The sequence below is a fragment of the Dermacentor albipictus genome, chromosome 9 (genome assembly GCF_038994185.2).
Source record: "Dermacentor albipictus isolate Rhodes 1998 colony chromosome 9, USDA_Dalb.pri_finalv2, whole genome shotgun sequence".
NCBI lineage: Eukaryota > Metazoa > Arthropoda > Arachnida > Ixodida > Ixodidae > Dermacentor > Dermacentor albipictus.
The window spans coordinates 36,943,971-36,969,799 of NC_091829.1; the positions used below are offsets into that span (position 1 = coordinate 36,943,971).

At 44.0% G+C, this 25,829-nt stretch overlaps 1 protein-coding gene and 1 long non-coding RNA gene across 3 annotated transcripts in view; both read right to left on the reverse strand.

Moving 5' to 3' along the window:
- LOC135906540 (neprilysin-1-like) overlaps nucleotides 1–12,824 on the reverse strand; it is a 30,916-nt gene extending 18,092 nt beyond the window's left edge. For both annotated transcript variants that reach the window (XM_065437990.2, XM_065437989.2), the window contains exons 1-10: nucleotides 12,725–12,824; nucleotides 11,194–11,281; nucleotides 9,465–9,512; nucleotides 8,597–8,758; nucleotides 6,922–7,008; nucleotides 5,718–5,923; nucleotides 4,998–5,177; nucleotides 2,013–2,099; nucleotides 1,741–1,871; nucleotides 817–1,051 (exon numbers count right to left, since the gene is read on the reverse strand). In XM_065437990.2, the coding sequence (XP_065294062.1) occupies nucleotides 817–1,051; nucleotides 1,741–1,871; nucleotides 2,013–2,099; nucleotides 4,998–5,177; nucleotides 5,718–5,923; nucleotides 6,922–7,008; nucleotides 8,597–8,758; nucleotides 9,465–9,512; nucleotides 11,194–11,281 (1,224 nt within the window). In that variant the 5' untranslated portion in view covers nucleotides 12,725–12,824. The remainder of the gene's footprint in view (nucleotides 1–816; nucleotides 1,052–1,740; nucleotides 1,872–2,012; nucleotides 2,100–4,997; nucleotides 5,178–5,717; nucleotides 5,924–6,921; nucleotides 7,009–8,596; nucleotides 8,759–9,464; nucleotides 9,513–11,193; nucleotides 11,282–12,724) is intronic.
- Nucleotides 12,825–14,584: 1,760 nt separating this feature from the next.
- On the reverse strand, nucleotides 14,585–25,583 carry LOC135906539 (uncharacterized). The gene is made up of 4 exons (XR_010565765.2): nucleotides 25,343–25,583; nucleotides 17,780–17,865; nucleotides 15,543–15,654; nucleotides 14,585–14,703 (listed from the first exon to the last, which is right to left on the reverse strand). It is a non-coding gene; the product is annotated as an uncharacterized lncRNA (long non-coding RNA).
- Nucleotides 25,584–25,829: the final 246 nt, after the last annotated feature.

The window sequence follows — 25,829 nt, forward strand, 5'->3', positions numbered from 1 at the left end:
ATGGACCAGCAAGTTGCTGTTGTAAATAAATATTCGCACTCGAGTAGTCGGATGCGTTAAACAATACGTTCGAATAAAGCCTACCGAGGCTTGCCTCCCCACTGCCCGTTCCACCAAGCGAAGTATAATGAAAATAAAAGAAAAAGAAAGGAACGCAAGCCCGAATAAAGAGAAAGGATATTTGTTTGGGTGAAGGTGAACGTGAATGTGCAAAACTCCGTAGCTGCATAAGAACGAGCAAGCAATAACACTTAAGTAGAAGTTTAGTAATTAAGTTACAGGAAATGTACTGCACTGCAGGAAATGTACTGCAGAACCGTCGCGTGCCGCCGGATCTCGGAGTCCGTGGCCTGGCGCTCGTCTTCGAGAGAGAGAGAGAAACAACTTTATTTGCCACTGCAGGGTAGGAAGTTAGGGCAGGTAGGCCTAGTGTGGCTCCCAGGTGGGGGCGACGTCTTGGGCCCACGAGACGAGTGCCAGTTGCGTTTTCTTGTCTGCTCTTGTCATCAGCTGGTTCCAACCCTCCTCGGAGGGAGCTGGCAGTAATGATTGTGGGGGAGGGTTACCCTCGCATCCCCAGAGAATGTGTGCCCGAGTGGCGAACACTCCATGGTCGCACTTAGTACATATGGGGTCGTAATCCCCTCCAGTGATTAAATAAAGCCTAGAATGACTGAGAATTGAATCGGTCTGCAGTCTGCGAAGCATGCTCGTCTTCGATTTTGTTCGTGCTGCAACGGTCTCGTCTGCGCGCTGTGAAATTGAAGCGTAGTAACACAGATGGTTGATATCGTTCTTAGGGCTAGGGATCCTCACCTCCGCCTTTGCCTCGAACGGAAACTTGTGTTCCATGTAGAGACGGCCAGTGAGCTCCTTCGTGGCCTCTCGCAACATCGTAATGCAGGCGCTGGAAGCCTGGTCGCCACCGTCGCCGGTGCTGCGCGATTTATTTGTGGGCCGAGGAACGTCAAGCGGTTCGCCGTGCGGAATCCAGACGCGTTTGCTGATTTCTAGCGCCTTTACGACGCCGATGAAATTGTAGAAGACCACACTGGAGAAGAAAAGAAAGAAAGAGAAAAGGTTCGATTGCTCGGAACAGCGCTTGTCATATGATATTTAAAAGGAAGCGTTGCCGAGAAACAACGACAACAACTGCGATACGGATAACGCTGCATTTCTGTCTTTACATCACAGAACGAACTCACGCTTTTACAACACAAATGTTATGTACACTCTGCGCAGGTGGAACAAAATTAGATGCTACTGTCCTCAGAGCTTTGTATGAGGAGACTGCGCTACCGTGGGACTAACAAAAACGAACAATGACGATGCTAACTGAAAAACAACAGTTTTTTTTTCTTGTTGGAAGAAATGACACTTCGTATAAAGCCCGCGCGTTTTAAGGAGAAAAATAAATAACAGAAACTAGTGGCGAATATTGTTAATGTAGGCGAATAGCCGGGCGCTTCTACAAAATTATTCCATTTACTAAAGGAACGATGCGCTTTCAGGTATATATTTCTTGCAGTAAGGATACTTAGGCAGTGTTCGGTGTTTCAGTGCGAAATTATGCAGGCTCTTTCAAGAAGTGCGTGTGACAAAATATGAAAAAAAAAGAACTTCGTAGCGGAAGGCGACAATTGTTAATCCGGTGGGCTTCCCAAGTGCGATTGCAATAGACTTCCTTGCTTCTGACGTCACAATGGCACAGTGCGAGGAAAATGGCCTTCGGATGCTCACGGTTCAAAGCGTTTGACGAACTCGAGGGTGCGGACGATGTAGTTCAGAGCGACGACCGCGATCTTGTCGGTGTCGCGCAGTGTGACGTTGGCCGGCCGCATCTCTTGGTTCAGCAGTTCTAGAAGAGGAAGCTTTGAGGTGGAGGAGAAACAAAATCGACTTGCTCTTCCATCATAGAAATAGGATGCTTAAAATTCGTGAGGAACATACACGTAGTACGAACACGCACAAACACAGAAAAAAAGTAGACGTAAAATGTTTTCACACTTTACCCCAGGAAGGCGAGACTCCGCGCCTTTGATGGCTCCCTTGGTGATGTTCTGTGTAACATTTCTTCTCTCTTCAAGTGGCTGCACAAGCTGCAAGAAGAACGAGGAGGGAAGTGCAAAAAAAAGAAGAAAGAAATAAAGAAAGACACTGCGTCACAAGCAACTAGCTTGAGTTGCATGCGAAGGCGACAGTGTATTTGATCTTTAGGCCACACAACTGGCTGGCGGATTGATTGTGCAAATGTGGCTACGCCAGCGTCGCTTCAAAAGACTGCATAAATACAGCTCGCAATTTAAATTGGTAGGAGTACGTCCAGCTTATTAACTGCTGGTGGACTGTATAGCTAAATCCGTAAGGTAGCCTGCACAAGTCCCAATCGTAAAGACTGAGATGCTTGATTATTGGTAGGTTGGTTGGTTGGTTGGTTTGTATGTATAACTGATTCCCACCAGTGCAGATTGGCCACGAATCAGTTGGCTTAGCCCGAAATAATTGGTGAAATAAATAAGACAGCGAGAAAGGTTGACTAGATTAAAGGAAAAGTAAGATAAGTCTGAATTGTTGACTGTTGGGCCAGTTGGTGAAGATAAGACTGTTTCACCGAGTACGCCTCCTCCCTCTTTGTGTCAAAGTTCACTTCATCCTGGGCTGCAAGTGGCGAATGCAAAAGGCTTTACCGTCGAATGACGCTTCATTAAGAAACAGTGAGTCTTGTATGGGTCCCCAAATGAATTTTCATCATATGAAGACGTGCTTCATGCTAACAGCAATGCTCGAGGAAGGTGTCAGTTAATCCCCGTAACTACTTGAGCATTGCAGACGCTTCGCCCAAGTGTGTTCAGGACGAATTAGTTCAGCTTCCTGAAACTTGCCTTGTTCGATTTTTTTACTCCTTTAAAACACAATGTAGACGGTCTTTAACGCTAAATAATTAAGTAGGCCCTCGAAGACGTTGTCAAAATCCGTGACGCCAATGCAAGCTGGTGCTGGAATTTCAAAGAGGTGTCGCCACCCGTATTTTGGGATTACGCCTTTCCGGGTTACCAAGAGTGTTAGCAGGCTAAGAGTAGTGTTTTTGAAATTGTAGAAGGGTAATTTACTGATACAGAAGAAATAATTTTTCTCTTTAGTGTCTCTTTAGTACCAAAGGTATGTTACCAACATGAAAAACTCTTTTTTGGGCTTAAACACAAGGATTAGTAGCTAAAGGCAGAACATCAATGCACATGGAGAAATTAGCAGTCTCCTCGTGCTTCTAGCAAAAAAAAGAAGAGAGAAGAATCTTAGCCTTAACAGAGAGTTGACGATGTGTCAGCGTGTGGTATGTCACCGTGTCGACGCTAAAATCTAGATTTTCGTGTCATATTATGTACATCGATGCACTTATGCTGTAAATAAACTCCTATTGTATTCTATTCCATCTCGCGTCATTCCAAATGCATTCGACGACCACTTTTTTGTCGTCTTTTGACCACGCGATGGTCTACATCAAATTAGTGCCAAATTTCTCGCAAGGTTACGCCACAATGTAAATTAACGACTACCGCAAAGTTCCACATTGCGTCAGACTTCATATTCTCGGAGTTTAAAACAGCGTGAAAGACGGAACACAATAGTAAAATAAGCACACACACGCGGCACTGCGTTCGTACGGCGAATACACGTGGCCAGAGGAGACATTCTACGCTGTCATACGAAGAGCTCTCAGGCTTACGAACGAGGACCTATTGAGAAGTTGCATGCTCGTGGTATATCTCCGTGCGAAAGACCGCCATTCTTACAGCTCCAACGTACGTTGTTAGAACCTGATCGAACCTGACTAAAGGTGGTTCAGCGCGGAGAAATACAGGGACAAAGGAAGGCGCAATGGACAGACAGGTATACCAACAAGCCCGCATGTCCACTCTGATCGAGCCACGCACTTTTATGGTAGGGTAGTCTTTCAATCAGTTATTCTCACCACCATCAACTATTCTCTGTACCAATAACTATGGCTAATATATTACCTTGACCAGGCCACACATACACGACAAATTTCCAAGTTTCTCAAGTAGCAAGCTAGAAATGTCAGGTTGTGTCACTTTCGAATGATGGCATCGTTAGGGCATACTTGGTGAGCGCGCTTAACCATGTGATGCCCAGACATGGTCACATTTGAAGAAGAAAAGAAAAAAAATGAGCCACTTGCTTACTCGATCTCGCGCAATAGAGAGCGCACTTGGCCCACCAAGAAGACAACAATATTTTATTTGTTTTATTTTTGATTTAGTGTGAGCGAACAATTATTACTTGATTTGCTGAACTATACTTAAAGTAAGAAGTTGAGCTAGTTGAAACTTGGAATTCTGAGACATTTCCAGCGCTTCAGGAGAAACATTGAAACGGCGATAAAAGAAAGAGGAAGAAAGAAAGACAGAAAGCAGGAAGGAGGCTATATTGAACTACTTTTACTGCGTAGAAAAATATAACCTAAGAAAGTCAAGCGGCCTGCTCAAACACACCGAGGCATAGCGCATACGATCAGGTTCTAGAGCATTTGAGTCCGACAGCGTTTATCTTGTCTCAGGATACTCTCCTGCATATTGCCAAATTACACCATATTGTCAGATTTTGTGCTGACGGCATTTTGAGCCAATAAAACAGGCCGTACCAGTCCTGTGATCCAATCGGAGTTAGAAAGATGGCAAATTTGACAGTACGACGGAGTTTAGCAATTTTCAGAATCGCAACCCTGCAGTACTATTGTCTCTTTCCTATGTTTGTTTTCCCCTTGAAGCACTGGAAATGTCTCGGATTGCTGGACCACTTACAGGAAAAGCACATTCCAGAGTTTCAAGAACGCTATTATAGGCTATGCGTTAAGTTTCCCTGTAAATAAATAAATGAGATAGGTGACATATCGAACTAAGCGTTGTGCAAATGACACGTAGATCATTACACGGTTAACTGCAAGAAAAAGTTAGCTTCAGTATGGAAGACGCACTTACATTCTCTAATCCCCTCTTGAATTTCAAGACGCTTCGCGCGAAAGACTGCAGATCCCCGTCGGTGGCGTCTGGCCGGAACATTGATGCCAACTGCATGATACGTTTTGAACCCCAGCGCAATATGTCACTGGGATTCCTCACGTGTTCAGCCCCATCCAGCGGGGCAGTCGATTGTTGTAACTGCAATTCGAAACAGAACGAGCCCTGACTCGCTGCCTTATTCAGTCTAAACTCAGTTGAAATTCAGGTGGAATTCCGTTGAAATTTCACAAAAAGCCGCAATATGGCTAGTGTGTGGGCTTCTCCTACGTGAACGGTGCAGGTGCCAATAGAGGCTCCATATTATGCATAAAAGCTGCGATAAGCAAAGATTAGAGTCTCTGTCATGTAGCCCCGCAGTAAAACATGTATGTGGAGCGTGCCTTCCTTCCCACACCTCTGGTGCGGCATCGATATGGCATGGATTTGCGAGTGTGATAATCATCAGACAATGAAACAAGGCATCTAAGATTTACAAATCTATCAACGGTATTCAAGCAAAACCACAAAACCATTTCGTCTTCTCGGCAGAAAACTTCAAAATCCATATTTGTCGGGGTGCTAAAAAACAGCTAAGGATCATCAGAAATGAACGCTTTAGGTGGGTTTCTTATACGTACAAAACGGAATTCTCACCCGCTCTACGTGATGGCATTTCAAGTGAGAAAAAGATACAAGTACCTGGACTATTTTGGCTGACGCGTTGGCATTATCCTTTACCACGTGCACCGAGAAAAGTGACGTCAAACTGGTCGTCCGAAGAACGTCCGCGAAGTCCTTGAACGGGCTCTGCGTTGCGTTGCCGACCAAAGGCCACAACCCTAGACCCTCTTCATCTAAAAGCTTCCTGAGGATCCTGCTTCCTTTTTCCTTGCTCATTTCAGATGCTGCAAAGACACAGAACGCAAGCTGGGAGCTTTGCAAGCAGACGTGTGCACCGCAAGCAGAAAGCTTATCGAGCAATTCGACGCTTCCAGAAGATCAGTATATTATGTCATGGTTCGATGGGACAGATCGACTGGATCCAGGTTGGAAGCGTCCAAAAGAGTAGTGGCTTGGGCTGGTTGGAATAACATAGTTATGCTTTAGCGCTTGTCATGTCTAGTCGTTGTGGATCGTCCTTTGCACGCTATGCTTCCAGTGAAAGCGTCGAAATGCTAATCGTCGTTATATTTTGATAGTTGGCTTATAATCTTCAGTGGGAAGATGCCCGAAAGCCTCATTCAAAGTGTTTGAGCGACTTGGTATAAGGGTGGCAACAGAGGGTATTTAACAGAGCGCGATTAGGTTCAGTTTATGACCATATCTTCAAAAAAATTGTCGCCGATGTCCTGTTTTGTTTTGATATCCACACAAACGTGGGCATTGGACACCACCCCCACTTTCTTGTTTGCGTTGTTTTTTTCTTCGGATATATCAATATATATGCGTGGAGGGCTTTGATAAGCTTTCTTTAGACACTGCAGCAGTGACCGCGTACTGCATAGAAAATCTTATGGCGCTGACCTAACAGGTGCTAGTAGTTTTCATGACCCATTCGCCAATATTTACAGCGTTGCAGCGTACTTGACGCAGGCCGTATTGTCCTAAAAGCACTTGTGCTTTCTGGCGAGCCCTTAACCTGCTTATGACAGCAAAGCGGACGTGTCTCTTGTTGACATCCCCAGCATTCCCTTCCATTAAAAAAATTGTCTTTATGTCTCTTCGGCAGCTTAATGTGGAATCGTGCATCATAGATCACGATTTTCTGAAGAAACAGGCAGTATATGCTGTTTGTTTTGTCCCTTTATTTCGCCTAATTCTGAGTCACGCAGCAGGTGGAACTCGTTCGCGTGCTCGTCGCCTCTTTAGAACCAATACTATGGCCTTATTTTGAGATACTTACCGTCCCTCATGCAGGTGTGGTAAGCAACGCCGAGTTTTTCAGTCAGGTTCCGGGCGTGCGTGACGTTCTTCATCGTCTCCAGCAATTCTGCACCGCGTGAGATGACCAAAATCATCACGGCTACGTTACGATAATTACTTCGGCCCATCTTTCCAATATAGGAAAAAGAAGAAACGCATTGCACACCGGCTGCGTCGTTTTGCAAAATCGTGTTCGAGAAATTATACGTCTGCACCTTCACAGAGTTAAAGTGTACAAACTTTGCTTTAACGTCAACTTAGCAGTAAAAAAACATTCGCATTTGTCAAAAGTACATAATGGTCAGGGCCTGGTTCACCTTATCGCTGCTCTTTTATTTCCTACCGTCGGAGAACAAGAATTTAAGTCTAGCGATCAATTGCGTGCGAATGGTCCAACATTCTAAAATTACCGGAAGAGCTCTCCATGATGCCCTACTCTTTCTAGGAGTACTTGCTATTGGAATAGTTGGTACGTGTCGAATAATCATGAATTTAGCGCCAAAAAGACGATAATAGCGAGAGGAGGACATAAAGACTGGGCGAGCTCTTTCCTGTTTTTCGTCCTGTCATTATACCCTCCCCTCTCTGTGATCGCGTTCTTCACGCTAAATGCATTAATATTTGACATCTTCTTCTTGCGTTCAATTTAGTTGCAATTAGGTCAACAACTAATTTTATTGACGCTCCTTTCGTTTGATAAAACATTTGGCAAGATACGACTCTACTGAGTGGTATCTACTGAGTGACTCTACTGAGTGGCAACAATATCATATGCTATGGAACTGACAACAAGAACAAAACAAAAGAAATATTTTATTGGAAATTTTTGTAAATGTATTATTTTTTGTTGTGTTTCATATTACCAGTGCCTTAGAAACTGAAAGCGAAGGGAAGAGGCAGACACCGTGCACTGCATGTTTCCGTCTCGCTTATATTGCTCTGGTAGCATGAATAAAGAATTTAGCAACCAAATTGCACGCTTCACAGAATTGCTTGCAATTTTCATAGTGGTTTCATCTCTAGTGCATAACAAAGCTTTCTGTCTATGCCGTTATCAATCGAGTTTCATATTATACAATTCAATAAGGTAGTTAGTGGGAACTACTGATCTAGCATAGTTCAGATTTTGGAAAACCAGTGCTTAAACGAAGCGCAAGGAACATAGGTGCGCGAGTCTTCCCCTTTGTTTTGTCTGAGAAATGTGTTTTGCTTGCTGGAAATTCATTGCGTGCGGGTGTTGCGTTTGCAATAGCTGTGGTTTTCGAAAAGTTCAACTGCACCAGAAACGTATTCCCGAAACGAGTAGGTCCTACTAGATTTTAGTATTTGGTAAACTCTCGAAGAGCAACATGTCATCTACTTTGTATGGAAACTTACTCTTCACTGCGTTATTCAACACGGCCACCTCTGGTTGCCGTCATTCCATTTGATTATTCGTATCGTTCTCACTCAAGCACAAGTTCTTCATTTGAACGAATTATTCCCAGCAATTTCATGGTGCACCTTGTGAGCCATTTTCCACCTGTCTACCTCACCACCAATCTTTGAAAATATTATTTCTGGAAGCAGGCGTTCCCGCAGAGTGTTCACTATCGCGAGTGCTGCATGTTCGTGCACACATTCACCACAAAACATTATAATTGAAGTTTGGGTACCTTTGATGTCCCTCTGCACACTTTCTTCAATAACATGGAACACGTCGTAGTTCTGGAGTCCCTCGGGTATAGGATGTGCGTCAGCCCACCGCGCGCAAACATAGCCGTAGAAATCCTCGCATGGATCCGCGCTTTGGTTGATGGAATCCAGGATGATTTGTGCTGACGCAGACACAAGAGACGTAATAAGAAATTTGTTTAAAAGTGCTCGGTTAAGTGACTTGTAACACTTGCGCGCTTGTATGTGTGCTGTGTCTTTCTTTTTCTGTTTACTTTTTCTGTTTCCACATCTGCTACTACGTCCATGATTACTTTTTGTGTTAAAAAATATGGCACCCAATACAAGAGGCGCTTGCCTTCTGGCCGTGTTTTTTCTCAGCAGAAGGCAATTGTGGTTTACCACCAACTATTTTAACAGCCAACCTGCTGAGTTTCTTTTTTCTCAAGTAATACAATCAGCCACAAACGATCTTTTTATTTGTCAAGAATAAAAAAAAAGTTATATACACTCCGTATATACCGATCAGAATCTATACGTACTACATGTGCTGCGACACAGACCGATGATGACTTCGAACACATTCAAGCGAGTCAATAAACCTATAAATGCTATTTATTTCGTTATCGTGGGCAGCGGAATAACTGCTGCTGCAGCTGGAGGCATATTGCTGCTAGACTGGCAGATGAAGCTTGGACGGTGCTAGGTCTACGTGCAGACTCCAGCAAGCATTGAAATATAGCAACTACGCCTTCATGACACACACACACACAAACACAAAATTATCATCCTTTTTTTTTGCCTTCGTTTACTAGTTCACATGCTTCGAAATGAAATGGGAGGGTACAAACGCAGACTTGCTTGACCTACCTCTCTCATGGCAGACTTTGGTGTCGCAGAGAACACGCCTGATTTCATCTAGAAAAATTCATGAAGCGTAATTAAAGGCAAATGTTGGAAAAAAGTATTGAGTGCCCCAATGTCCAAACACTGACACGAAAGTTACATGGAGCGACGCATGAAATCAAAAGCAACATTTTAAAGCACTAACGCTAGCCGTGACAATTGATCTAGACAGAATTCGTCGAGAAATTAGCAGGCATCAGAAGCTCCAAAGTATAAGGGTAATATTTATGCTGTCAATTCGGAGGCATGTTGAGTGTTCCAAAACTTAATGTCAAAGAGCTTAGGGCCAAAACCAAAGAGGGAAGTAAAGCGAGATTTTGTCGCCGGATTTGAATTGAAGGAGGCTATGCTTCAGACATAGGGCAACAATGAAATAAATTACACAGTAGTGCCGACGTTATAATTGTTATTTAATTAATACAATTGCAACAGAATGACCAGTTATTTTTTGAAATACGAGATGCTTATATTCGGACTATATAAGGAGGTTATGAAACAGTGTGCGTTAGTTATTACATAAAAAAAATGGCTGCGGCTTAGCTAAGGTTAAGCCCAGGATGCGAAGCATACTAGCCTTTATTTTAGTTGTTGAACTACTGTTTAGCCTGGTGAACTGCTGTTGCTTGGCTATATTTGGTTCGGCTAGACGAAGAAACAACTCATGCGTTACTCTGCTTCGCCTTCAAGAGTGGAACGCGACAGCGTTCCCGTCGACCTGCCAAGGGGTGTAAGATAATGGGCTACGGCGCAGCGACAATGCGCCCCGCATTGGACGCGGTGAGCGTCGAGCAACGCAGCGTTCGGCGCGGCAACGAAATGTGCGCCTGAGCAAGTGACGCACGAGAACAGCTCGTTTCTAAGGCAACACCGCATTCACTAGAGGCGCTTTTGTACCGCTTTGAAGCATCGTACTCGTGGCTCAGTGGTAGCGTCTCCGTCTCACACTCCGGAGACCCTGGTTCGATTCCCACCCAGCCCATCTTGCAAGAGTTGAGCCAAAGCCATCAAGAAAATCAGTCTCTGTAGCACGCCGCAACCTTCGCTTCTCATTCCAACGAGCAGCTCTGTCTCCAGGAGGCATCTCACCTCGTGAGTGTCTAGCAGAGGCAAGCGTAGCTGCGTATATACCGCCGCGAGCGACGGCGCGAGTTGGAGCCCGGTTTCTCCTCTGTCGTGACGTCACGGTGTCACGTGGTATTGAAGGCGACACCGCCGCGCCTGAGGAGCTGGGTTGAGCTCTCGTAATATGCTTCGCATAAAAATTGTCCAGTCACTCTTCGTATGTACGTGCCACATGCGCAGATGCGATGGGAGGTGGTGATATCGGCCAAGAATAAGCAGCAGTGTGGCAGGAAAGATAGCTTTAATGACAACAAAATGCAGTTATAATAGACAAATAAAAAAATGCATGGGCCATCCTATTCGGTAAAGGTGCATGACCAGCGAAGCTGCTTAGCTCGATAATGTATGCGATTAACAGTGGTAGAACATGGAATGTTGCTGAAGCCAACGTTTAGACAAGCGGCCTTGTCTTCATCAGGCTGAATACAGGTCCGCTGGTCGAAGCGTTGGCTTCAGCGACGTTCCTTATTTGACTACTGCTAATAACTTCAAACCTCCATTTTCATGTGAACCTCTTTCTCCTTTTTGATGAATACCGTGTGTGTATTTTGGAAAATCTGTAACGACTCACGACGTCCAAGAAATCCTTCATCCCGTGAAGCTGCTGGAATCACGGCTGCTGCGGTAACAATCAAAGCGGTCAAGTACAGCACCGTCATCTGTAAATAGAGTGAACTTTCAGTGGCCAACTGAGTTAGATTATTATGTGCAATGATGATGTTTTTCATATAACTTGCAGGGCTGCTTAAGTGACTGTGAACTTACTGTATAATGAGGGGCAAGCAAAGCAAAGTGCAGCATAATACATGTGCGCGACGACCGCTTACTCCATAAACGAATACTGTCATTATCAGTGCGCTTACTCAGGAAGTAAAACACTTTGCTTTACTTTAAGTGCATTTACAAACTTTCCGACCACACGCAACATAACTGAGTGCTTCCATTGCGACGAAATTAGAATTGATGTTTACTTGAAATAGCAAAAAACGAATAATTGTTTATCGGAGAGTAGAGAGTGCATGAGAAATTAGTATACTAGTACAATTAGTAGCAATTAGTACATGCCTTTTGTGGTTTTGTACCCATTTAACCTTTGAGCACGATTGAATAACCACTCGTAGGTTCACTAATGGAGCACCATTTGAACTTGAGCTCCTTGCATATACGTGTGAGCACTTTACTTTTCTTTCCGTTTCTCTACTTTCTTTTCAGCTTATAGACTTGTTTTGACATTGTTTTGCCGTTTTGTTGTTTCCTGCTTTTCTTTTTCTCTCCGTGTGTGTTTTCTTTCGCTAACATGTTTAAATATCCAGCCCTTTGATTGGTAACTTCGGCTACTTTGCACCTGAATGGCTAATAGAGAACTTGGTGCACGAAAACTAAGCACTGATTCATCAGGCTTTACATGTGTTTTCGAAATTTGTCAACACAAGAACAGATAATCACGAAATAAGCTTGCTAAACGCAGTAACCTTTATAGAAATGTTACCATGACTGTGCGAATACAAGCCACGACAATCACGCCACTTAAGGCCGTACGTTCTCGACAATGGCTTTTGATACAAATGAAATCATTGCCAATAATTTGTCAGCATAGCTACGTCTCGAAATCCTATAGTTTCATGTTTAGCAATGAACGAGAAGGCGATAACTGAGGCACGATTTTTCGCTAGTCGCAATCACACGAAGCAAACAGGCAATTTGAAGCCAAGGAAACCATAGGGGAAGTTAACGGTGGTTGAAATTGAATGTACAAATAATAAGCAATAAAGAATCGAAAGTGGAGGAAAAGACAAACTTGGCCACGTGTGGCGCTGGCTAACGCTACTAGAACCAGGCCTATAGTAGGCATACACAAATATACGAGAAAGTTGCCGAAAGGACAAGCCATCGCGAAGGCTAAAGTGGTAGAGCATCGCTATCGTGATGCGGTAGGCTTCGGTTCTTCTTCCACCCGTGGCAAGTAGTCATTTCGTACACTTTCATTCTGCTTTAACGTATCTACACATTTCCGTTACAGCTACCATTAACTTCCCCTATGCTTTTCTTGGCTTTATTCATTGCCGGTTGGCTTCCTCTAGGTATAGGAATATGTACCTTACCTTAGTCGAAAGATTGAAGGTGATCTGGCCATGCGAGCGCTTTTCCTGCTGCGGCGGCAAAGCAACAGGAATACCATTTGTCTTTTTTTATTTTTTGCACGTCTCGGGGGTGTTTTTTTTTAAGTTGATGAAAACTTCATGGTCACGTGACGCGAGCGCGTTATAGGAGGCTTCATTCTTGTCAGAGGCAACGGTTGGTGGTGTAGTGTTTCGCGAGAACGTGCCTGCGAGATGAACGCAATGCAGGGAGATATGCGAGATATTTGTTTCTTGCACAATTCTGTAAGCAGTCTTTGCACCTTGCCCAAAGACGCATGGTTAAGCTGCCCCTTTCAGTGGGCTTCGACGAAACTGTGGAATGAAAACGGACATTTTCTACGTAATAATGCACTCACTGGTTTCATTGATGACATTCGGCGAAAACTGCTGCAAAACAATTTTTTTAATTGACTGCCTTCAATGTACACATCGTCCGGTGAGTGGTATACAGCAAATAGATCTAAAAGGATAAAAGCTTTAATAGGCTGACTTTAGCTTGGTTTAGTTTTTAGGAATTTGCATTCTAATATTCCAACAATTTCTTCACGTTGTTTCAGGCGATGGCTCGCTACTTTCGATCATCTTTGAGCGCTTGATCATACGTGAAATGAACAATGATTTGGTACGTAAAAGTGAGCGCATTAGTCTGCAAGAGAAGAAATAATAAAGGTACGCATAATCAGTAGTGTAATACACAAAGCTCGTACTGAGTTATGTTTATGTTAGCGCCAGCGCTTTAAAACTGTAAACTCGAGCTGTCCTTACGCTCCGCAAACATGAGTTTTATGACAATGAAAACCCGTAATCTTACCCAGCGTCCCATGAGTGAGCAGACGGATACTATTTACTTGGGGCGCTTGTATTTCGCGCAGGTATATGCCGGGTTGCAGTGCGGCTATTTTTTAGCTACTGTTATAAAGCTTTGGATTTTGCGTTGCCCCCTGGAGCTTCTCGAGTATCGTCGATAGACTGCTCGCCGATGACGTAATGTCTAACCGAAATCTAATAAAACCTGACTCAACTACAGCGGAAAATTTCGGCAATGAGGAAGATTGAGTTGCAAGGACCGCGATGTAGAAATTAACATGAAAACTTAGCTATTCTCTTACGCGTACTGAGCTTCAGCGAAAGAAAGTTGCCACATTGTGTTTAAGGGACGATTTTTTGGGTATGCGTATCTTAACGTGGAACGACGTCAACGATAACAATTACAAGAAAATCGCCGAAGAATGCGACTCGTGTGAGCGTACAATGTGGAGTGAAACATTCTGCTACAATGGACTACCGTCGACGCACACGATGCAGTGTGGTTTACTAGTTTGTTCTCTAACCGCTGTAAACTAACACATCCTGCTATAAAGGAGACGCCGGGTGTTCCTCTGACTGCTTTCTTTATTATGTTTCTCGTTCGAATGCCTGCAGGTTTAAGCGGTTCAAGAGTTTTTTGTTAATTGACTCGTTGAACACAGCGATGAAATCCGATGCCATAAGCGTTAAGTAATAAGGCAGCAGAGTCGTGAGATATACGTGGAATTCATGAGAGGCAATTTACAAAGCCCTTTATCGTAGTCTAGCTTTCCCAAGGGCCTTCAGTTATCGTTGTAACCACTCTGCTCGGCAGCTGTGTGTGGGGAGGGGGAGGGGGAGGGGGTGGATAGCCAGCGTGCGCTGCGAGTGCCATCATGCATGTTCATCACGCTCGTTGTTTTCCCGTTCAATGTACTCTGTTGTAAAATGAAACTTTCTCGAACTTCCTGAAATTTGCGCGGAGCGGTATTGCAAGGAATGGGTAGGAGGCATAGTGAAATAAAAAGGAAACGGTGGTCTGTGCGTCGCATTTTTATTGATGTCACGAACACATCATTGGAGGACAACAGTCAGGATATGGGCTCTCTGCTGCCAAAGATGTCAAGCAGTCTGGGTATCCTCCTTTGCGGCATCTGTCCCGAAGAAAATAAAAAGAGTAAGATACGTAGAATAACCAGCGCAACTCCGTAGCCAGAACAGTGACGCTTCACGCAACCAAAAAGCTCGTCGGATGTTTTTTAGGCTTGGTCAATTATGTGTGGCCACATTAGACCTATTGCTCTAGCTATTAGGACACCTGCGTTTTAGGTTATGCACTGTACTTTGATATAGTTAACCCCTTCCCCGCCCGCCCCTACCCACCTTTCCTTGTCCATGCCATTACAGAACGACCCCGAAATTCAGTACCGCGCGTCAAGTGGCGCCACCTGCCGGCCGTTTACCGCGTGCCATCTCGTAACTTACTGACTGTCCAATACCGTGCAATCGCGTAACTTACTGATTGTCAAATGCTTGCAAAACTTAGCTTTGCAAGTGTATAGCTGGTGTCTTTTCGGAATGCATGCTTATAAATGCGTACGCAAATGGCTGTATCCACCTCTCCACTCGGTATACAAATAATAATATAGCAGTATAAGGGTGACATTTTGTTCATGCTGAACATTGCGACGACGGGGACCGGAAGAGCTCGCACGAGGCAACGAGTGTGCTATGTCGGAGATCGTGGCAGCACCTGAAATTTTTCACCTCGCACCACGCGCATTACGTTGCAACAGGTACTGCTCCCGTACCACATGTGACTGTCACATGACTATGCGGAAACCACGACACACAACTTCTGGTTACGAAATAGAGAAATAATTGCCTGCGCTTGTGCTCATATGTCTCTCACAGTGTCCTGTATCTCTCGCATTAGTGTTTCAATGGCAGCGACCGTAACATGCGCTTGATTGTTGCAACTTGGGTTACTTACTCCTTCGTTGTCAAGTTTCCCTTGTTGCAACTGTACTGAACACAAGGAATCGCCATATTCGTTGTCTGTCCACTTGAGAGAATAGTCCTGTTGTCCGGTAGCTTGCAGTAGTCTAGACGGTAAGAGAAGGTCAATGTTACGTCGACCTTTGGCAATCGCACATATTCACGGCGTTTCTACGAAGACATTAAACAAATATTAAAAAAATAGGCCTTTTAAAATAAAAAAGGAGGGTGCCTACTAAGACATGCGGTCTGCGTTGGCGGCCATGATATCATGGGTGATACACGATTATTGGTCGCCAATTAACAAAAAATGATTAATTAAGTTTAAAGCTTTCGGTTTCAGTGGCTCATCGTAATCGGAATATTGAAGCGAGCTTGCCGTACAAGCCACATTTGTGTTTAGAAAAAAAATGCGATTACCCGCGGAATTGTAGCACGACGAAATTCGTGTATGAGAGCGCGCGCAACCGAAATTGGGAAGCTGCAGGAAGCGAAAAGCCGAGCCCTTCGAGGCCGACGTTCTGCTTACGTCACCTAGCTACAACGACGAGGATCACGCAGTCCATCGCGCCCCCATTGCTCGCAGTGAGAAAGGAACGCAGCGAGACAACTCTTGTCTTTGTAAATTGTTTCGTGCACCCATTTGTCCTTCGCGCTGGACACTCACTACTTGAGAGGGGCTGGCCAGGTAAGCGGGAGGCTGAGTGCTCGTCTAGAGCACGATGCAAGAATGTGTGGTCGAAAGCGAGCCCTGCACCTCCCCTCCCCTCCCCCCCCCCACACACACATACACATACATATTCACAGAGTACGCTAGAAATTACTTCTAAGACACCCTGCCGAAGTGGGTGGTTCGTGGAGCACCGCTGATGCGAGTTCAGGGAGCAGTGGCTGATTCACTCAAAGCGGCAGAGGAGAAGGTGACGTGGAGATTACACCAACTCCTCAGTTTTGACGCGGGCGATTCAAATTGAGCAGCGTCAGAGGGACTTTCAGTGGCAATTTGCTGCGCTACAATGTTGTTACTCGCGCACAAGAAACGGTGATAAACTTCTAGGCAGATAATCTATTGATCGAACTCAGTTTATTATTTTCCTTTAGTGTCCCTATAAATTAGGTTGGCTGATGTTTTTTAAATTTTATCTTTCATAAAGCTGTCACCTTTGCTTGCTAAAGCAACAATACCATCTACGGTGTGCGCTCCCGTGTATCACACATGACAGCGTTCAGTCAAAATATCTGAATAAAGGCCTTTTGGATTCCCCACTGACCATTAACTGTTTTTTTTGTGTTGGGTAATTGGCTACAAATCAACTGACTGAGTTAGCAAACCCTGCCTTCATAAACAGCACATCCTAGTGAATAACGCAGCAATGTACAGGCTACTTTCATTTTTTATTGTGGTAACGTCATCGCACGGTATAACATCCGGCTGCTTCATATCCTACTTGTCCCTGAGGAGGTGAAGGAGTGTTGCTGTAGCTGGAGGTGGGCTTCGCCTCACAGAGGCTGCCGGAAACTGCTTCTCCCGAACGCCACGCATCAAACGCGGTAACACAAGTCATCTCGTAAGTAATCTAAGGGTATCTGGTAACACGAGGCAAGACTAGTGCGAGGTCAGATTCAAATCGGGCCCGAACAGACTGTGTGCCATCCGCAACACACCATCACATTCGATATCTAGTAAGATGCATGTGTTCCTGCTCCTCGCCAAATTACTATTACTCATTCTTATTACTACTTCAGAAATGATTACTATTATTATTACAATTTAAGAATTATTATGACTATTACAGAAATCATGTACGTGCCATTACCACGTGTTTATTATTTTTTTGTAGAATGGAATATTTTTAAGCGTGTGCGCTGAGATGCAGTTGGCTTTCTGCTTTTTTCAGCAGTTGAGACAGAATTTCGAGCACCAAACGAAAGTACACGAGAATATGACTCCGGAAGATAGGTCGGGGTGTGTGAAGGAAACGGAAAGCTTCGCGATGGGAACCAAACTATTAACGTATCGTATATAGCCAAATTTTTCACGTGGTGAAACGGGGGATTTCTCAATAGATGTGCTGCGTATCTCAAAGCTAGAAACTCTGCGCCGTGGTAGCTCGCGGGGTCTTTACATAGCAGACGCACTCGCTACCTATAGCTGTTTCACAAGAACCATAAGTTGCGCGAACAGACTGCATCTTCAGGAGCAAAGAAAAGTGGTTGTTACCACTTTCTTACTTGAACAAAAAAGTCCGAACAGGAAAGTCTTCACAAGGTATGAGCAGAACATATTGCCACTTTTTCGGTCTTGTTTAACCCTTCACCTGCAATGGAAAACCAAAATCAGACTATAAAAGAAAAGACAAGAGTGAGAGGAAAAGAGAGAGAGCTAGAAGGCAGCAAACCGACGCCACCTAATATAAATGTTGCCTGGCAAACTTGTGCGATATTGTAGGACCATTACCCGCATTGGAGCGAATCATAGTTACAGGTAAAAAAGCCATGGCTCCCAACGCGCCCCTTGTTGCATTTAGTCACGGAGCATTTTCCAAGGAAACATCCATCCCCCAATTTCTTTGAAACTGTTAGGAAGAATCTAGGTGGGGCTTTTGACTGTCCCTCACAAAATTCCCCATTCACTCTCTCTCCGCGAGTTACAACGCTCGAATCAGAGTTGTTGAGTTAAATCTTGAATTTTCATTTCTAGTTCTCTTGCAAGGGTATTGCATATCACCTCTGTCTTCTGCGTATTAATGTCCAACGATATGTTTTGTGAGCTATGATCCTCAATCATTTGTTGCAATCAGCGTTGCTCAACAGAACCGCGTCATCTAGAAAGCGCAGGGTGCTTAGATATTCGCCGTTCGCCCTCACACTTATTCCTTCCCAGTCTAACAGCTTGAATACTTCTTTTAAGCCTGCAGTGGATAGCATTGGAGAGATGGTGCCTCTTTGCCGGATGCCTTTCCTGATTGTTCGAGTCTTATAGGTGATTTAATAAACATTCGTGAATGTGTTACGCCTGATAGCCAAAAAAAAAGAATAATCTGCACAATTAGCTACACATTTCGTTCAGTCCGCTCACTTTTGTTCCAGTAACCTGCTAAAAGCGTTCACTAGCGTTCATAAATATTTGCTGCCAAGATTTTATTCAACATTCTGGCAAATAGCTTGGGGCTGCAGCTACCCACAAGTGCACACGGCCTGAAGAAATGCACGCAGGGCTCTCTCTCTCTCTCTTTTTTTTTTGACAACAGCGTCAACATACCTAGCCTGCGAGACGACTTTGCGAGGCCACTTCAGAATAGGTTATCATAGCGTTGCCTAAGTTTCACATTTCATAAGTGTGTTCCATATATATATATATATATATATATATATATATATATATATATATATATATATATATATATATATATATATATATATATATATATATATATATATATATATATATATATATATATATATATATATATATATATATATATATATATATATATATATATATATATATATATATATATATATATATATATATATATATATATATATATATATATATATATTGATGGAATATGGCACATCATGAAATACTGATTTGTTCAACAGAACTTAAAGGCTATGCAAAGTTTTTTATTTATAAGAATGAATTTGGAAAGTAGACATAAAATTAAGCACTTAAGTTAAAAACCTTAACTAATTCTAATAAGTGACGTATTTTATGATTTAAATATTAACCGCAGATTTTTTTTGCACTGTGATTTTGTTTACCATAGGGCAGCGTTTCAAATGTTTGGTCACCTTTTATACGTGATGATGACATGTGGTCAAATCGTTGTTGAACTTTGCCAAATTTCGTTTTCGGGATTCGAATCGCATTGAAACGTGACTGACGTTACACCGGGTCCTATAAAGCACGTACGCTACCTATGGGACAGAAACTAATTTACATCGGTAAACGTACAGTCGGACACTAAAATATACGGGATACGTATTCCACAGAAAATATGAATTAGCGCTGTTAAAGCGTGGCAATCTTAATTTAATAGATCATGAATTGTATAGGTCACGAAATCCAGCACAGATGAAAATTTTGAACTCGAGGCTATGTTTTCAGGCGTCGCGGGAATTTCCGGTTCTCGCAAATTTCGTGTCCCGCAAACTTGCTTGGCCGACTTTATCTCTAGCTAGAAGCGCCGAATTTATGTTCGGGGCTACAGTTTCAGCTGAGTGAGTGCCACATTGCGTGCCTATATTTTCGTGGGGGAATGTTCTGTTAAGCTCTCATCGACTGCTAACGTGAATAGTTTGCGTTTTCCGCACATTTCCTAAACGAGCCTGCATGAACCGAAAATATTGCACCGCGTTTTGTTATTACGTCAGTACTGCCACCAGAGCTACCTTTCGCGAGTGATTCAGCTTATAAGTACGCTTCCGATGACGAAAACACTAAACGCAGCTTCAAACGCCTTGTTATGTCGCGCGCTTCGCGTTTCAGAAATATAGCGTTCGTTCTTTAACTTTTGTCGACACAAACACTTGCACTCACTCTTTTTTTTTGCTCGAACGACAAAATCGTGCAGCATTGAGCTCAAGGGATACCAATTTTCTTGCCGTATAGACCTATTAAGGCCCAGGACCTGGCAAATCCTGGCAGTCCAGAGAGCCCGCGAGAGTGCCGTCAGGTTTCACCTGATGGTCCCCGAGTGGGCCTAGCCAGGTGATGTTGAGTCTACTCGCGTCTGTTGTGGACCGAATAAAGTTGTCTCACTCACTCACTCAATCAATCACTCACTCACTCACTCACTCACTCACTCACTCACTCACTCACTCACTCACTCACTCACTCACTCACTCACTCACTCACTCACTCACTCACTCACTCACTCACTCACTCACTCACTCACTCACTCACTCACTCACTCACTCACTCACTCACTCACTCACTCACTCACTCACCCACTCACTCACTCACTCACTCACTCACTCACTCACTCACTCACTCACTCACTCACTCACTCACTCACTCACTCACTCACTCACTCACTCACTCACTCACTCATATACATACCTATTGGCCTAGTGCCAAAAAACCCTGCGCGCACACCGGGTTCCCGCCACCGTAAGAAACGTACACGTGCCAGTGAACGCGGGGCGCGCGTAGGAAATTTGTGGGCCGCGCGGTATCGGCTGCAGGTCTCATTGAGCTTGCTGCCGTGTTCTCGAATACGCATTGCCTGTTCGCTGCATGTCATGTCCCCGCGAACGCAAGTTTCGTTCCGCGCAAGAAAATAGGTATGGCGCATATTGAAATTGAAATTTAAATTGAAATTTATTCCGCAACAAAGAAATGTTGCGAGGAGGACCGGTAAAAAGATGTAAAAGACAGCTTGAGGAGTGCTGACCTCCCAGCAAACAGAGCAACACAGTGGCGTGCGGCGAAGGCGATGAAGATTTATACAGAAGTTGACTCATTTTCAATGAAAAAGCAAGCAAAAAAAAAGAGAACAGAAAGGCAGGGCAGGCGAAAAAATAACAACAAAGAACATTATTACACAAAAATGGCACGCAATCTCATTGATAAAATTGTGGATATGGGGTGTTTCCATAAAAATATGATTTAGAACCGTCAGCAATGAAAATATTAAAATTTGTTTCCCGTAGTTTGTTCGGCATTAGGTGACGTACCAGGGTTCCAAATAACGTACGTTACAAGTGGTGATGTTCCTCTGCAATCGGGCTAGGTTAGTTAATGCACCATATTTGTAATGTTTAAAGGCTACGCAATGTTTTTAGTTAAGAACGAGTCTATAAAACAGATATAAAATTAGGCATTTAAGATAAAAACCTTAAATAATTCTCTTAAGTGACGACATATCTTATGGCTGAAGCAATAACTGTCGCTTCTTTTTATACTGTGATTTTATTTACCATAGTCCAGCGTTTCAAATGTTTGGTCACCTTATATAGACCGTTTTTTCGTAGGCGCCGCCATATTGTGAGCGCAGTGGCGCCGCCTATGAGCAGCGCCATACTGGCTTGGGTGAAAGCGGTCTTTTGCATGGCAGGTATACGCTCGGCGGCAGATTCTGGCGTTTGTTTTCGCCGTCGTGCGGCCTGTTTAGTATGACGTGCGTCTTCTACGTGGTAAACGGTTCTGTGAGACGTGCTGAAGTGGTTTAAGGCGTCATGGCCGGAATTTCTGCTGGCGTTGAGGTGGACGGAACACGAAGCGCGATGTGTGCGCGCATATTCGAGTCTACACTCAGCCAAGGAGATGAATTGTGTATTTCTGAATGTTCCAGTCCCTAATGTGACCTTATTGCAGTGTTATCCTCTATTTCTAAGCTGCGGTTTAGGAGCCATGAAACATACGCGACGATCGTAACAGCGTGAGCGTGGGTACCATTCTGCTACGATAGGAGCTGTGATGTTACACTTTGACAAGCGTTCAAACTGTTCGCTGCAGGCTACATTGCGTGACTACTTGGTTCGATGGATGAGGTTTCCGCGCCTGAATAAAATAGTTTTGGCAAGTGATAGCAGCATACCTTACAGTCTGAATTACGCTTGTCCAGCAAAGGGACTGTTTACGAACTGCGCGAGCGTCCTAAGCAGGGGTAGGTGCTGGATTACATATATCTTTGTTCTATATACCGCATGGTCCAAGCATACGGCATCAGCGGTTATATATCTATAAACGTTGTGCGGCGTGACTATGCGAGGCCCTGTTGCGGCGTTAGCCCGTTTTCTCTTGCTTTTTCTAGAAAGAGGATGATAACCGAATTTCTTTTTCGGTTGTGTTCGTTCCGTTCTCTACGACGCACTCTCACGCATTACGGAAATTTTGTTTTCAGAAATAGACAACGCATTCTTTTTATGCGATCCCTCGTATACTATGGCTGTATGCAGGCCAAAAAGGCAATGCCGAAGCGCACAGCTTACATATGTAGCGTGCTGGATCACCAACCGCAGTGATCGCTGTGTTGAGCAGCGCCATCGGCCTCATGCAGGAAGGCTAGCGTAGACATGTGGTAATTTCAAGCCTACTAGACTTGAAATGCGCGAGAGCGATGCCGGTGCATCACAAATATTTGATTGCGCCTGCCGCTTAGATGTTTCGTGGTTGCCTTAGGTTGGCCGTGCACGAGCATGCGCTCTTATGCTTTATGTTTTACTCCCTACGCCAAGCTATCAGATATTGAGCAGATTTAGCATTTCATGCTGCTAATACAGAGACACCGGTTTGCTTTGCTGAATTAAAACCGATATAAGCAAAATAGTTCACAACATATACACACACCGCGACTGACAATGTGCGTACACCGCAGCTGATAAAACGCGTCACATTTTCGCGTCCCCAAAAGATATTTCCGCCTATTGTAGTTAACGATGCACCGAAAGGCTTCCCTGACGACCTTATATGAACGGACACGGCGTAAATTTCACAGAGTACGACCTAAAACATCAAGAAATCGTTCCGCAGCACGCGACAGCAATACTTTCAAGCAGCGCCGCGCCGGATCGCCCAAGCCAGAGAGGAGGAAAGGCTCTCCGCGCGCCCTGTCCTCCTCGCCAGATGAAACGGTCTATACGTGACGATGAAGCGGGGTCAAATCGTTGTTGAACTTTGGTGAGTTTCCTTTTCGTTGGCTGGCATACATACTGACATACTGACATACAGCTTTAGCTGCACATAACTGTTAAAGTAAGCGTGAAAACTTAACGGTCTTCGTAGTCTGTAGCAGATCCTGTGCCGCCCACAAACTTCATACGCGCGTCTATCCCGTCTATCCCTCCCGATGGTGGCAGAAACACAACGAGCACGCAGGCTGATAGGCATTATGCAAAATGTGTATAGTTCCCGAATATCCCGCCTAGTACAGCAGGTAAAAAATTACTTTTATAGTGCCACACACGCTATTGGGCATCCATATTATTTAAAACAGGCATACCTCCTACACAAACCATTCTCATATCCGCATTAACGATAGTAGTCTCCTTAGCATCGTGATCAGTTTACAATACTGGACCCGCCATGGTTGCTCAGTGGCTATGGTGTTAGACTGCTGAGCACGAGGTCGCGGGATCAAATCCCGGCCACGGCGGCCGCATTTCGATACCGGTGAAATGCGAAAACACCCGTGTACTTAGATTTAGGTGCACGTTAAAGAACCCCAGGCGGTAGAAATTTTTGGAGTCCTCCACTACGGCGTGCCTCATAATCCGAAAGTGGCTTTGGCACGTAAAACCCCATAATTTTTATTTTAGTTTACAATAATAGACTAATATAAAAATCATGAGCCAATCCACTCTGTGAAGGTGGATGACCAGCGAAGCCGTTTAGCACACTACACAGAGGTGACCCGGAATTTTGAACAAAGGTACGAACACACTTATTATCCAGATCGGTAGTCATCGTGACGATAGGTACGCACACAGATTCTCGTATCACCTCTGTTATTAAATTCGTCAGCATTTCTATGCCTACTCAACGAGAAGCTTGTCGGTGACGTAATACAATGAATGACTCATGCCCTTTAGGCAATTGCTCATACCCGCTTGGCATCGATTTCTATTTGCGTGCCCCGTTCTGCGTCCGTACAAAGCCCTTTCTTTCGCTACGCCCGCTGTGGCTGTTAGGCACGGGAGGAAGCTTTTGGAACGCGTTGTCGAACAATATTGTGTACGATGGCTGCAACGGGACAAAAGCGATTGTATTGCCTTGCTTCGCGTCGGGTAATGTATCTTCGGGAATTCGCTGCGCGCGTTTGCGACACGTCCCACAACCGTAAACAAGATAAGAAAAAGAAAAGAAAAATGAAAAAGAGAAAATATCTACCCTAGAGTCTACTGATGTTGAAAATGGTGTCTACCTGTATTAATCTACCGAAAATGCATATCCGAGTGATGAGACGTATAAGCTTTTGCACTGAATGAAGCGATTTTGCATCAAATTTAGGAGGCGAGTTTTTGTACACGCAGAATTGTTGACGGACACGAAAAATCCACGGAACCTTAGCCATAAACAGCTTAGCTGTAAAAAAAGAAGAAAAAAAAAACGAGAAAGAAGACGACGCATCATAATTTACGTGAAGAACCGGTAATCTCTCTATTATGACTGCAAGTCACGTAAAAAAAGAACACTTTATGGTTAAACGGGGCACGCTGATAGCAAAAATTATGTCTCGTTCCTCTATTGTTTACTTTCTGATATTTATGGCACGTAAAAATAAAATTATTCGACAGTAATAGTATGCCAGCAACTTAGTATAACACATAACATTTCTTGTTATTCACTGACATTTTGAAAATGCAGAACCTTTTAACGTAACTTGCAGTTGTGTTTTTGTGAGCGTCGCCTAAAATAATGAGAATGAATAAATGTTAGTGAGGTGAGTAAAAAATGTATGTTCAACTAGTGACATTCGGTTGTGCAGAATTTGAATCGTTCTTGCTTACGCCTTGATTGGTCCTTTTACTGGCAGTCCTGGGTTTCGCTTTTTCGTTTCGTACTAGCTTAATCTCTCAATTATGTTTTGCCTGTAGTGGCAATCTTACTTAGACCGCCACTAGCCAGGTATGCAATGCTTCCTTCAATTCTCACGCTTCTATCGTTCCACACCTATATGCCGGCTCAATACAGCAACTAGAAGAAGCTACCATGCTGTGATGCGACAAGTACCACACATCACTCCAATGGGCTATTTTGGAGAATATCAAAAGTCTTAGATCACGTGCCACTTGTTGTGTACAAATCTGCTCAACATGCTTTGTAAGCTAGGCAACGCGTCTCACCTGAGAGAGAACCGAAGATTGTACCAGTACACGCTCAGTCCAGCGTTCTGTTGTGAAGCTGAAGCAGCAGTTTTAGAAAACCGCAAGAAGCAACGTCGATCGTCCAGCGCCCAATGTCGGTCTTAACGTTACCGTTGGGCGAAAGGCGTGAGCCTGCTACGAACGCTGACTTTTTTCCTTACTGCGTAACGGTCTTTGTCGATTGTTCTGGGCGTCGACTGATCGATTCTACTCCAGAAGATGCGGGCGCTACCAACGAACCGTCGCTGCTCTTGCAAACAATGAGCAGTGTCTTCAGAAAGCTCATACTTTCCCTGCGGAAAGTCGAAGTGAAAACAACAGAGGCTCGTTTGTAAGGCAAGAAAAAAAAACATACATTGGCTTCTCAGCTCAATAAATTAAAAAAAAGTACCTTGCCTGATAGCCTACTGTCCTGAATGTACATTATTTGCACCTGTGAAGGCGTAACTGTAACTTATTTTTCTTT